At 49.1% G+C, this 14,595-nt stretch overlaps 1 protein-coding gene across 1 annotated transcript in view; it reads left to right on the top strand.

Moving 5' to 3' along the window:
• The window catches only part of Cdh26 (cadherin 26), a 53,110-nt gene extending 45,802 nt beyond the window's left edge, over positions 1-7,308 (top strand). Inside the window, exons 14-15 of the mRNA XM_052723740.1 lie at positions 1,023-1,097; positions 6,394-7,308. Of these exons, the coding sequence (XP_052579700.1) occupies positions 1,023-1,097; positions 6,394-6,597 (279 nt within the window). The 3' untranslated portion in view covers positions 6,598-7,308. The remainder of the gene's footprint in view (positions 1-1,022; positions 1,098-6,393) is intronic.
• The last annotated feature ends 7,287 nt before the right edge of the window (positions 7,309-14,595 follow it).

The raw sequence follows: 14,595 nt of genomic DNA on the forward strand, positions 1-14,595 counted from the left end.
CATATATGTGTCATCAAGGAGATGTAAAATTGGCCTAGACATTATCGTCTTTATGTATGTCATTTGGGTTGGGTATCTCTAAGCTCAAGATAAGGCAGCTTAGCCATGACATGCCACAAGTCTCTTACAGGCCTGGGTCAGCATGCCACTTCCATTTACAGTCCCCAGCAGCTTGTCATTGCCCTGTGACATCCTCCATCTCCTGGCCTCTGCCCTTGTTCTTCACCTTGCCAGTGTCACTTACAGGGATCTTTTCCCACGTACTTGAGGACCCATCAACCTCCCTCCTGACTTGGGGCCTTTACTGCTCTCCCACCTAGAAATACCTGCCCTGTAGTCCATTCCCCGCTCACGTTTCTCTGTGTCCTCAGAGGTCTTCCTGGCTCCAGCTAGGCGAAGGATCCTCATATCCCTTCTGTCATCCATGACTCTTCATGTTTGTCTCGGGTACTAGCCTAGCACATGCATGATATGAACTGAGAGTAAAGTTGCTTGACAGCCAAGCCCCTGGCACCTGGCTGGCCTTCATACAGGGCCTGGCATGTGGTTGAGCTGGAGAACCACCAGGTGCATGTTCAATCTGTTCCCTCCCACTGTACACTTCCTCTTTGGACAGTCCTTACAGGTCAAAGAGATGCATTACCACAGTGAACACCCATGTGCCCACCTCAGAGAATGACCTGGACTGGCCATGAGCAAAGCTAAGGGGGAAAATAGAAGCAGGGATTGGGGGAGCACACAAAGGTCCCCAAGAAATGAGGTTTGTGGAAGAGACCTTAATGCTGCTAATGGATGGACTCCAGCCGCTTTCCCTGCGAGCATGTTTCTACCCAGGTGTGGAAGATCCAGCCATGCCACTTGCAGGACCTCCCTTCTCCCAGCACACAGAGGGTAGTGTGAACCCCTTGTCTTTGGCCTGATTCTACCTCAGTGTTGAACCTGTGCTGAGGACGGGGCATACTGTCTCAGGGAGCTATGTGGCAAGCGCTCCTCAGGCTAGAGGCTTCCGATTCATTTTGCAGGTCTGTCTGGATCGCTTGGTGCCCAGATGCCCCCAGAAACTGCTGGAAGGAAGGGTGATGGAGACATGGAGTGAGGTAGGTGCTCTTTGTGCCCTCACACTGGCTGTCATCCTCTCTTCTTTCCTACCTTGCTCCAAGGTCAACTGGGGATTCTCTATCCTAAACCACTGTAAGGGTCAACAAAGGCGCCTTAACACAGTGTTATAATCTGGTGGCTTAAACCACAGGAGTTTTTTGCAAACATCATCAGAGCCTCTAAGCTGAGGTTCTGGGACCCTGCCTTGTGAACCCCCATGGTGCTGTGGGCCTGGGGTGCCTCCTAAGAGCCTCCAAGCTTAGTTTATAGGATCTTGTTTTGTGAACCCTCATGATGCCCCTGGCATCCCCATCTCTGGTTCCAGAGTGGACAAGAGGCAGGGCACTATGACCTGAGGAAGTGAGCCTGGACTGTGTCTAGATGTAGAGCCTCTGCCAGGGTCTCCCAGCCTTGGCTCCTCTGTGGTTCACCACTATTCCCAGATAGATACTACATCTCTGTAGCTGCATAGACTCCTGCCTGTGAGTTCTGCAGTGCGGCTGATGCCTGGTGGCTGCTGGAATATATCACAAGGCAGATCCACCTGCCTTAATGGGGACACTTTGTGTCCAAATCTAGGCTGCAAGACCCTTTTCAGGTCCTGATCACTGAGAGGAATATCCTTGAGGAGCCATTATTTCTCTCTCTCTTCTTCTTCTTCTTCTTCTTCTTCTTCTTCTTCTTCTTCTTCTTCTTCTTCTTCTTCTTCTTCTCTCTCTCTCTTCCCCCCTTTGTCCCTCCCTCCCACTCTCTTTCCAGACTAGAACTTCTCTTATGGAACCTTACATCCTCACAGAGGGCCAGATTTCCATCTCTGGCAAAACACCTGACAGAAAACACAAACCCGAGGGGGAGGGGCTTATTTTGTCTCCTTTTCAGAGGCTTTGGCCGTGTTGGCCATCCCCATTGTTGTGAGCCTGTGGTTTGAACATCATGGCAGTGGGGACACATGGCACAGCCCAATCCAGGCTGCCATGAAGCAGTGCAGAATCACAGGGAGAGGCCAGGGCACGAGAGAGCCTGCAATGGCACACCCCCACCAGGGACCCACTTCCTCCAACCAGATCCCGCCTTCCGTCATTACCTCACTTCCCACTGGTGAAGGCAGAGTCTTCAGGATCCAATCACAGTTCACTAGCCACACCCCTCAACTTCACTTTGGTACACTTCAAGTCTAAGGAGAATAATCAGTGAAGAATGAATGATCTTTCACAAAAGCTCCAGGAGAAAGGTAGGCCTGAAAACCAAGACCCAGGGAAGTGACTCCATGTGTCAGAGCTATGAAGGCAGAGCTGGGGCTGGACACAGGCCACTGACTCATCCACATGGTAGAGCTGAGGCTTGGCACAGGCCATACCTCCCTCACATTATTGACCTATGAAGGCAGAGCCATGTCTGGGCATAGATCACTGCCTCCTCCTTGTGGCAGAGACATGAGGAATCGATCTGGGGCTAGAATATAAGCTACAGGGTCCAAACCAGCCCACCTGGTGATGGAGGAATATCAGTAAAGCCTGTGTCTTCTAATCATGAAGGATGGTTGGCCAGTTCTACCACATTACCAGAGCTGCTGTACACAAATGAGGCTGTGTACCTACCACATACATCTCCTGGTGACCATGACAGCTGATGCCCATTTTCATGTGTGCACACACCTAGCTGGAGCCAAGTAGGTAGCATGGACAGGGCCACAGGTCCCCATGTATCTAGCAGGAGAAGGCTGCGTTCTAGTAGAGAAGCTCCCTCCTCTTTGTGCCAGCCAGACAAGCCTCTTTGTGCAGTACAACTCAAGCCCTGAGTTCCATGGTGTGAGAAGAAAAGAAAAAAAATCAAAAACCCAGATGAGAAGAGCAGCTCTTTCCCTCACGGGCCTTCAGACTTAGTTGGTGGTTTGTGATGAATTATTGATCTTAGGGGACTCTGGAATTGCTGAATCAGGGTGCAGAACCCTGCTGCTTGGCCGCCAGCCTTGGGGGTTTGAAGTTGAATTCTTGAGGCGCAGCCCCCGCTGCTGATTCAGTTTTGCTCTGCCCATACCGGGTTTGTCATAAATTATCTATTTAGCTTTGCCCAAAGGACGTGACTGGACTCCTAACATCTGGGCCAGGTTTGGACATTTGCCTCTCAGCTACGAGAGCTTCCTTTTTTCTCTACCACATGGGCATGGAGTGGATGGCAACAGGGTGGTGGTCATAGCCCCCAGATAACAGGCCCAGTTGGTGTGTGGGATCCACTCCTGTCTGTGGGCACCAGATTCTGTACACAGTGGAGGCTGGGTTTCTGCTCTATGAAGGAACCAGGGCTCCCGTGAGACAGGGAACGAGAGAGCAGGTGGCTGCCAGCTGAGAGTGATGATTGCTGTTAGGAGAACACATGCATGAGTTCCCCTTTCCAGGCCCCACCTCACACCTCCCATGTTGTGCTCTGGGCCTCGTGTTCCAACTGCTTTCATCCTCCACACAAGGTGTCAGGAGTCCCTTTAGATAATGGCAGGTTAGGAAGTCCCACTAGATCCATTCCCACCGTAACTGACTGAAGTGGCCCATTTCAGATAGTACCATCCTAGACACCAGTAAATAGGTTGAAACTCTTCTTGCACCCTTCCATTCCTCCATCTCTTTGCTATCCCTTTCTCTTAGCTTTCCATCCATTCATTCATCCCTCCCTCCACCCATCCACCCATCCATCTATCCATTAATCCATACATCTATCCCTCCACCCACCCATCCATCTGTCCCTCCCTTCATCCATCCACCCATCCGTTTCTCCCTCCCTCCACCCACCCATTTATCCATCCCACCCTCCTTCCATCCATCCATCCATCTCTCCATTCATCCATCCATCCATCCATCCATCCCTCCCTCCCTCCATCCATCCATCCATCCATCTCTCCATTCATCCATCCATCTCTCCATTTATCCATCCATCTATCCATCCCTCCCTCCCTCCATCCATCCATCCATCCATCTCTCCATTCATCCATCCATCTCTCCATTTATCCATCCATCTATCCATCCCTCCCTTCCTCCACCCATCCATCCATCCATCCATCCATCCATCCATCCCTCCATCCCTCTCTCAATCCATTTCTCCATCCATCCCTCCATTCATATATAATATATAATACAAGCATATACACATCTCTCCATCTGTCTGTCCCTTCATCTTCTCTCCCTCCCTTCATCTCTCTACCATCCTTCGATCTCTCTACTATCCATCCATCGTCCATAGCTCTATCTACCTGTCCACCTGCCCACCTACCCATTAAGCCTTTATTAAATGACTTGGGGAAAAAAAGCCAGGCAATGCTGCCAGAGGGAGGTCTGGGCCCCAAACACTGACCTGGAGCTTCCAGACAGGAAGTTGGCAGCAGGGACGTTCATTTATGGAGAAGAAGCAGCAGAGGCCAGGAGGAGAGGGAGCCAGTGGTTCAGTGAAGGTGAAACCCTAGGCAGGAAGGGTGGGCCTGTGCAGAGAGTCTTAAAGATGGGGAAGGAAGATAGGTCTGGTCAGGTGGGAGAGCTGCCTTACTTGGGACTTAGAGTCAAAGAACTGCTATTGAGGAGGGGGCGGGGGTTGGCGGGCGGAATCCAATTAGTCCAGAGGCCTAGAAAATATGTCTGGTCCTATTCAGAGCATGGACAAGAGTATGGGGGTTGGAGAGAGGCTGGGATATATGGAGAGTGGGAGAAAGAATCAGAGTAGCTTGACTCCCATCAGAGTGACAACACAAAGATCCATGCTTCTTGCTCGCATCACAGTTGGGTTGTATCAAAAGGAAATTTCCAAGGAAGAGCCCAGCAGCTCTGATCCATATGTGATCCTACCACCAGCAGGAAACCAAGACATGTGACCAGAAGGGAGGGTCATGGGAGGTTCTGTGGCCAGGTGACTGTTCCTGATGCCTGTCATCCATGGGTTATGCTCAGCCACCATGTACATCTGGGAAACAGAAAATGAGGTCCTTCAGGTGCTCAGTGTGAACACGAGTTGATTTAATTGACTCCTAGAATTCTCTGTTGTAGTGACTGGAGGAAGAAAGGGGACCTAGGCAGTGGCCAAGGCATTGGAGAAGAGGGGACAGAACCATGTGTGTGGAAGAGTGATGGGTGGGGACAGTGAACAATGCAAGGATTCTGTACACAGTTACACTGTGGGGGATGTCATGGTTTGAGCCAAGCAAGAGCTTCACATGCTTAGGGCTTTACACAGCCTTCCCAACAATGCCTCACCCACTTGCTATTACTGCTATTACTCATTGTACATTTTAGTTAACTTGTAGTTGTATTGTGAGCTAATCAACAGTGTTGATGAAATTATGGAGTTCAAGAAAGTAGCTACCTAAGAGGTAGATGTGTCCAGGTAGCTTCTAAGACCATCTGATATGGTCTGTCTATTGACCAACTTCCTGTAAAGATCCAGCCAGGAAATACTTTAGGACTTGTGGGGCAAGTCCAACATCTTCTCTCTGCCACTGTATTGACTTGGAGGTTTGGTTGCATTGCAACAAAACTTCATTTCAACAGCTATTGGGCTGGGTTCATCCCCATTGTCATGTGTCAGCCTCTGTGATGTGACCTTGAGGAACTCCAATGGAGAAGGTAGTTGGAGGGCAAGAGGAGGCACTCTCAGGGATGTTTAGTGTGAAGCTGTGTGTCTGGCCCTGTGGAGCAGCCCAGCGAAGGTGAGGTAGAGATTTTGGCTCTGAGTGTGATGATATGGAGTGTCCTAGACTGAAAGGTAATCACCCTTTACCATTGTTAGGGAGTGGGTGACACTGTGGCTTGTGCATGTGTGTGGGAAATCAGGATGTGGTGGGAGTAGACAGGATGATGTTTAAGGGCACAGTGAGTGGAGATCACCCTTTCTAGGAGATAGTGAAGGGTAGGCATAAGTGAAGGATATTTGTGAGTTAGGAAGGGTCCCCAAACAAGAAACATGATAAGCACAAAAAAAGAGAGGACATTGGCCCAAGTGAAGATACAGGTGAGTTATAAGTAGGAAGTGTCCAGGATATGGGAGGCTGAGGACTGTGCCAAGGATGAGTGCACAAGGGAGCAAGAATGAGTGATAAGTCCTTGGGAGAGCCAGTACCTGGGATGGTCACCATCATAGCTGCAACAGTAATAAAGAAGGCAGTATCTCCCACTTCAGCTTGGCCACCACAGCGGAGGCTGTAGGACTGAGGCCTTTCCCCCACAGTCTAGAGACTTTCCTCAAATTCAGCCTAGAGGACACTCACACTGTCTGGGAGCCCATGACAGTGAATGCCTCCTTCCCCGGCTTTCTCCACAGAAGCTCCACACTGTTGATATGCTGGAGGGTGACACTGGCTACCTGCCTCATGTCTACAGAGAGGAGGGAGAGTGTGAAGGAGCTGAGACCCTCAGCTCGCTGACCTTCTTGGAGCAAGACCTCTCTCCTGAGTTGCTGGATTACTTGAGTTCAAAATCTACTCCATCTGAAGCAATGTGTTCTGCATCAAGAGTTCCTTCATAAAAGCATGGGTGGGCATGATTTGGGGGAATGGTCACCCCACATTGACCCCCTCCTTTTGTCCTTTGTTCTTAAGGACTTTCTAGTCCATAGTGGTTAGTGTTGCAAACTTGACAATCACTCGGGAAACATCTGGGAGATGTACCTCTGGCATGGCAGTGGGGGATTTGGTAAGAGATGTCCACTGTGGGTGGCATCATTCCTTAGCTGGGATCCTGGACTGTAGAAGTGGAGATATGGAGCTGAGCATCAGCGTTCATCACTCTCTGCTTCCCGATTGTGCATGTCATGTGACCGCGGCTTCAGACGCCTGTCACCTTGACTTCCGGCCATGCTGGGCTGTACCCTTGAACTGGGAGCAGAATAAACCCTTCTCCTTCAAGCTGCTCTTGTCAGAGTGTCTCCTCACAGTGACAGGGGAGAACTAAGACACGGTCCTAGATGAGGATCAGCTATGAATCCATACTCAGTGTCTTGAAGCAAAGCAGAATGGTGGGCTGTGAGCTTTGTAAATATGGTTTGTCACATTTTCTGGAAAGACTTAAATCGAATCATGTATTCTTTGCTTCTGTTGGTGACCCAGCTCTGATGGTGAGTAAAAATACAACCCATGGATCACCTGGCTGTTTGGCGAGCAGTAGGTAATTCCAAGAGAAAATGAAAATGGGCTTATAAAAGATTATTTACATTTCTGTAATTGTCAGTCTGCTTCATTTTAAGTGGAGAAAGCTAATAAATGGGAAAGTGTTTCCTAGAGTATATGTAATAAGAGCTTTCGGTGATTTCTAAAAAGATAACAGTCCCTTTCCATGCTTTGATTACTAAGCTAGCTATACCATTTTGAGAAAAATAATTAAGCTTAAAATCATATAAACAGAACGTGCTTTGAAAATCTGAGGCATACCACGATTTAACTTCCTCGTATCAGTACAGTAAAGAAATTTAGAAAACTTTGAAGGAATGTGTTCGGATTAGATTTCTGTTTAAACAAGACCATCACCTTTTACAGGATTGTGTTGTGCACTTAGTGTTCATGTAAATTGTGTGGTAGAAGTGGGGTGGGGTGGGACAGGGTGGGGTAGGGTAGGAACATTATTTTAAAATGTATTCACAAGGGCATGTGCCCTTTTTAAAGTCTGAGCAGGTAGTAAGCATTGACTCATCAAAGTTGTCTTCTGATCTAAACATGTGCACCATGGCATGTGTACCCATGCATGTAAATCATGCATGCACACACAAAACCATTTTGTTTTAAAGAAAAAAATTTTTTGAGTCTGAGCTGTTGGCTAGGTGTTTTAGTTTGGGTTTTTAGTACTGTGAAAAGACATTATGACCATGGCAACTCTTATAAGAAAACATTTAATTGAGGGGGCTCACTTACAGTTTCAGAGGTTCAGTCCATGGCAGGGTGTATGGCGGTGTGCAGGCAGAGGTGGTGCTGGAGCTGAGGCTGCTACATCTTGCAGGCAACAGGAAATCAACTGACACACTGGGTGGTACCCTGCGCATAAGAAACCTCAAAGCCCGCCCCCCACAGTGACACACTTCCTCCAACAAAGCCACACCTCCTAATAGTGCTACTCCCTATGAGATTATGGGGTTATGGGATTATGGGAGCCAATTACATTCAAACTACCACACTAGGGTTGGTAAATTGTCAGATCTTTCTACAGCTAAGTCAAGAGAAAGAAAATGACCACCATGGGAGAATCTGGCCCATTGTCTGTTCTTGTAAGTAAACTGTTATTGACACTTAGCCACACTTGCGGCACCAGGCTGTCCTGGGCTCACTCTGACAGCAAAGGTTTATAGCTATGACACTTTCAAGGTCAGCAAGTCCTAATATGCAACACTGGCTTCCAGGCTCTCCTGAGGAACCCAAGCGTGGCACCTTCCCTTAAGCATTCTTCTGGGAATTCCCAGCTCACAGCAAACACATTATGCTGCCTCATGCCTTGTGCTAGGAACACACAACCAGATGCTCCTGAGAGTAAGTGTGCCTCTGGTGGTGGCTCACCTTGCTTTCCCTTGGTCTTGTGGTACACATTTGCAAATTCGTGCCTTGTAAGATGCTCTCCAGCACATTGTTTCCAAAAGTAATAAAATACTCATGTGATATTCATGAGTGCAGATTCAGCAATTAACAAGGAGAGCAAAGCGTTACATTGTGTAGATACTTAATTAGACATTTGTTAATACTGAGCTTGCCAACCCTTTTAGATATTTGTGAGATGAGTCCCCACACGCCCCATGCCACCAACTCATGGTCATTTTCCCAGGCCACAGACCTTAGGGTTCTGACATCCAGCCCTGTTTGTGTCTTCATGGAAATTTCAAAAGTGTGACATGGCCCCTGTTTAGATGCCAGTTGGATACTGTCCTCTTCCTCTGCTAATGTGTACAGGAGACATTCCTGGATGTCATCTGGCTGGTTCTTCCCACAGGTTCAAGTTCAAACATGAACAGAGCAGCCCTGGGTTCCATCTCCAGGGCCACACATCTGTCCACACCCTTGAGGTGGTTTACATGGGAGATGCCAGTGCCAGGTGGTTTCGTTGAAAATCGTTCACATCCAGTGTATTTCTGTCTCCTCCCGAAGGAAGCGGGTCCTGGCTGGTGGCAATGGAGTGTAAAATAAGACAACAGTGGTAAATATTTTCAGGGAAATGTGCTTTTATTAGGAACCTTGGCTTCCAAATGACTTGCTAATCCAAAGTGAGGTGCAGTCACTGAAGTTAAAAATTCATTCCGTGCTTCATTTAATTAAATTAATTTATTTATTTGTGCACGCAGTAACAACCTGGGTTGTTGAACTCCCAGCTCAGTCATGTGCTCTGCTGGCCTTTAGGATTGTGGCATGCAGAAGACCTGGCCATTGGAAAGCTTCCCTTTTCCTGCCAGCTACGGTGGGGAGCACACCTGCAATCCCTGCCCTGGGAGGGAGGACTATGAGAGCAGGACTTCCGGCTAGCCTGGGCTGCAGAGTGAGAGCCTATGTGAAACACAGATGAGCAACTATGCGAGCAAACATGCACAGTATGCAGGCAAAACCCTCAGTAGACTTTCTTTATTGAGAGGGAGACATCATTTAGGTCCCTGTGAAGAGTGGCGGGGGCCTTCCAGGATGGCCCAGCCAGCTAGCCAGGTTCCAGGGCAGCACTGAGTGGGGGATATTTGTGAGATTCGATCTCTATCCACTGTCCACAGAGCAGCCTGGCCATGGTCCCTCAGGTTCCAGGGCAGCACTGGGTGGGGGATATTTGTGAGATTCGATCTCTATCCACTGTCCACAGACCAGCCTGGCCATGGTCCCTCAGGTTCCAGGGCAGCACTGGGTGGGGGATATTTGTGAGATTCGATCTCTATCCACTGTCCACAGACCAGCCTGGCCATGGTCCCTCAGGTTCCAGGGCAGCACTGGGTGGGGGATATTTGTGAGATTCGATCTCTATCCACTGTCCACAGACCAGCCTGGCCATGGTCCCTCAGGTTCCAGGGCAGCACTGGGTGGGGGATATTTGTGAGATTCGATCTCTATCTACTGTCCACAGAGCAGCCTGGCCATGGTCCCTCAGGTTCCAGGGCAGCACTGGGTGGGGGATATTTGTGAGATTAGATCTCTATGCACTGTCCACATACCAGCCTGGCCACGGTCCCTCAACCATAAAGAAGTGGTTAAAATTCTGGAGACTCAGCTCAGAAGCCCTCAGGCTTTTCTCCATCAAGCACACTGGAACTAAGATTCGGGGGCTGCAGGAGGCCAGATACCTCCAAATACACCAACATAGGCTGTCTCTAAAGAACCCAGAATCCCGCCTGCAGGGGCCGTCCATTCTGGCAGTGACACTCCCCATTCTCCAGCCACATACAGACATGTGACTACATTCTGGTCCAAGGAAGGCCACTTCTAGGAAGTATCTTTGCAGGGTGGAGACGATCTGTCTAGTCCGTGTCTTCTTTTCCTGCGGGGAGCGAGAGTCTGATGGTTGGAGCTGGGGCAGCCAGCCCATGCATGGGTTCCAATGGCCACAGGATGGATGGGGGAGACTCCTTGACCCCCATGGGTTCCTCTCCTTCCTCAATTCATCCCTGCACTACCTAGAGACTCAGAAAGAAGAATTAAACGCTCCTTGCTTAAGCGATTGCTGTTTTATAGTTCCCACTGCTTGGGGCCGAACTGAATCCTCGCTGACACAAAATACAGAATAGAGTGGAGTGAATCATTAGTACCAGAACTTAACCGTGCGGTATTGGCTTAATGGATGTGTCCAGGTGGCAGGGACTCAAATACAGTGAGAGAGAACTGGCGACCCTAGCTTTACAGGAACATAGCCTCAGATAACACTGGTCCTCAGTTGTCTTTTGAAAAGCAGCCTGTGTTCTGGACAGGAGCGCAACAGGAAGCGGCAGGGGACATTCGTGATGTAGGGCATATTAGTGGCTGCTTTCAGCACCACGCTAAGAGAGGGATGGGGACTTTGGCTAATGCCGGCCGGGAGACAAGCAGGAACGAAAGAGACACAGCTGTGCTAATGGGGCTGCTGTGGCCAGCTCCGCAATCTGTATCCACCAAGATCTGGGCAATTTGAGATTGAAAGGGTTGAGAACAGGGACTGCTGTGTCTTTCAAAGGACATCTGCCATCAAAGTGGTGTCTGCAACTCAGTACACTTAGCAGAAAATAAAACCAGCGTCCCATCCCAGCTGGGGACTTGTGAGAGTTGCTGTAAGGATGCTTCCTCCCCAGCTGTGCCACTGGTCAGGCTGGCTCGAGGTAAGTGCCGTGGTGTGGGGCAGAGACAGGCCTGCCTACAGTCCTCGTCATGGAGTTGTATCAGACAGTGCAAAGACCCTGTGGCTTTCACTCCATCCTCCTCTAAGGTAGTACCTCGACAAGGACACTGGTGTGGACTTTCCATCCTCTGGGTAGGACCTGTGGACACCTGTGTGTCTCCCACCCTTTGCCACCTCATCACCCACATCTTCACCCTCACAGACTGGGATGGGCTACGGCCCAGTGGAGCCTGCAGCAAGCAGCCTCACCAGCCCTTTCCCACACACCACCCTCTCTCCCAGCCCCTTGGTGGCCGCTAGTCAAGCCTGAGTTTCTAAAATTCCTTCATTTATAAGGTTATGTGCATGTCAATTTGGGGGTTATAATGTTTCGAGACAGGTTCCCTTTGATCTGCTGGATTTTAATGCCTGTCTTCTCCATGAAGACCTCAGGAGCCCTGAGGGAGGAGCTGTGAGCTGGGTCCTCAGCTTTTGGCGTTGCATAGGCACTCTAGTTTGCTGGATGAACGTGTCACATAAAGGAGCAGTGGCCGGCTAGCACCTGTGTCTCAGAGGAGCAGGGAAGAGGGCAGAGGAGGCCATGGTCCCAAGGGTGAATGGGGAGTTCACAGGCCAGGGTGGTACAGGAAAGAGCACAGCGGGGGTAAAAGCCTGGACACAGGACTCCAAGTGAGGCTGCCAGCCAAGAGTGGGCTGTGTGAACAGTGTGCTTCGGGCTGAACGGTGATGAGGTGGCAAAGGATGGGAGACACACAGGTGTCCACAGGTCCTACCCAGAGGATGGAATGTCCACACCAGTGTCCTTGTCGAGGTACTACCTTAGAGGAGGATGGAGTGAAAGCCACAGGGTCTTGGCTAGCAAGGGAAAGGTTCTGTATAGACAGCAGAGGGCAGGGGTAGTGGGGTGAGGATCCTGTTGTTCCCACCCCAGCTCCAAGCATCTTGCTTTCACTTTCTCTTTCTTTCTTTTTTTCTTTTTCCCCTGCAGCTTCATTCTCACTTGGAAAAATCACTTAGTCTGTCGTGTTCCTTGTCAATCAAGACTTCAGACGCTGTGGCCTCTATTGGGCCTGATGTTGGTGACATGGATTATCTTTGTCCGGCATCTTTAATGACTGCTAACATTGAGTTCATCAGAAGCCAAGCCAGTAAGACTCATGCAGGACAATCCAGAAACTGTAATTAATAGGCAGACAACCTTGAAGGTCTGATTGCTATGGAGAGAGAAGTCAGCACTGCTGAGTTTGATTGGTCAGGGTTGTAACAGACAAGTACACAGAGCCTCACCACCCAGAAAACACTCATCTCTGACAGTTGTGGGTTAGGGTGTGTCCTCTTTAGATCCCTGTGGTCCCTGTGGCATGGGCAAAATTGAAGAGGTCCCTGTATTTGTGGGAAGACTGGGTGGGACCACCCGCATACTGAAGACTCTCAGTGTGGCCACCTCACCACCAAAGATGGATTCTACCCTTGTGTTTGATTGTTGGAATTAAACCCAAGACTCAGATTGTGACAGGGAACCACAGATGTGACTGTCACATGTGTTTTTAACCCTTGTGTTCTGCAGATCATGGTGCAGTATAGGGAAAGTGCCTGGCCTAAGTGCTTAAGTGCTAGCTTTGAAACCTGGGGCTTTAAATTGGTTCATTAAAAATAAATATATGTGGCCAGGGGTGGTGGTGCATGCCTTTAATCCCAGCACTCAGGAGATAGAGGCAGATAGATCTCTGTGAGTTTGAGGACAGCCTGGTTTAGAAAGTAAGTTCTAGACCAGCAGTGTTTCACAATGAGAAACTTCTCTCTCTCTCTCTCTCTCTCTCTCTCTCTCTCTCTCTCTCTCTCTCTCTCTCCTCTCCTCTCCTCTCTCTCCTCCATCTTTATCCCTACTCATACACTCTGCAGATGAGAAGAGATGGCTGCTCTTCCAGAAGACCCAGGTTCAATTCTCAGCATACATGGAAGTTTACAACCATCTGTAACTCCTGTTCCAGGGGGATCTGACAGTCATTCATCAGTGGCACATCCATCCATCCATCCATCCATCCATCCATCCAGGCAAACACACCTAAACTCACTAAAAATAAATAAATCTTATTTTGCATATGTGTGTGGTATACGAACACCATGTGTTTGTATGGGTGTGTGCAGGTGAGTGCATGCATGTGCGAGGTCAAAGGTTAGTCTTAAGTGTCCTCCTCAGCCACCCTTCATCATATGTTTTTGAGGCAAGTTTTCGCACTGAACCTGGGTTTTGTGGTTTCATCTAGACCAGGTGGCCAGTGAGCCCCAGGGATTTGCCTGTCTCCACTGTTGCCACCCACCCCTGCCACCTGGGACAGTTCTGGTGCCACAGATATGCCACACTGCACCTGGCTCTTACACACGTGCTGGGGAGTCAAACTCAGCACTCACACACTTTGCCCACTCAGCTGCTGTGGGATGTCTTTCTGTATGCTGTGAATATGTGTTTCTCTGACTAGTTGATAAATAAAGATGTTTGGCCAATGGTGAGAATAAGGTTAGGCGGTACATTCTAACTAGAGAGAGGGGAAGAGAAAAGGGAGGCAGAAGAGCCGCTGCAAGCCGCTGCCAGGAGAAGCAAGATGTGAAAGTATCAGTAAGCCATGAAGCCACGTGGCAACTTACAGATAAATAGAAAGAGGTTAAGTTGTAAGAGGTAGCTAGTGAGAAACTTGAGCCATAGGCCATACAGCTTGTAAACAACATAAGCTTCTAAGCAGCTGTGGGATGTGAGCAGAAGAGGCTTGTCCCAACCGAGGGCCAGGCAGGACACAGAAAAACTTCAGACTACACTGAGCTATTTCCTCAGCCCCTATATTTTAAATTTAGCCCAAATGGGTAACAGTTAAACATTACTAGAATATGGTTTTCGTGACTACACATCTGATAATTTTCCCTAAGGAAATATGAACAAAGTTCTGCTCAGCCTGGACAGGCCAGAAACAACAGACCAAAGAACCCATTCAATAATAGCACAGTTTGGTGAATGGGTGGTTTATTGGGGTAACTTACGAGAACACGGGTGAAGGACTGCTCACAGCAGTGTGGACAACTGCAGGTGGCTGTGCCACTGGAGAAGAACCCCTTCTCCTCAGCAGCAGGCATTTCTGTTAGGTGGCGTTCACTCTCTGTGGGAGCATTGCCATCCAAGATGAGAACAGTTCATTTGCGCTATATGTGTACATAG

The sequence above is a fragment of the Peromyscus californicus genome, unplaced genomic scaffold (assembly GCF_007827085.1).
Source record: "Peromyscus californicus insignis strain IS unplaced genomic scaffold, ASM782708v3 Scaffold_7__1_contigs__length_154581171, whole genome shotgun sequence".
Taxonomy (NCBI): domain Eukaryota; kingdom Metazoa; phylum Chordata; class Mammalia; order Rodentia; family Cricetidae; genus Peromyscus; species Peromyscus californicus.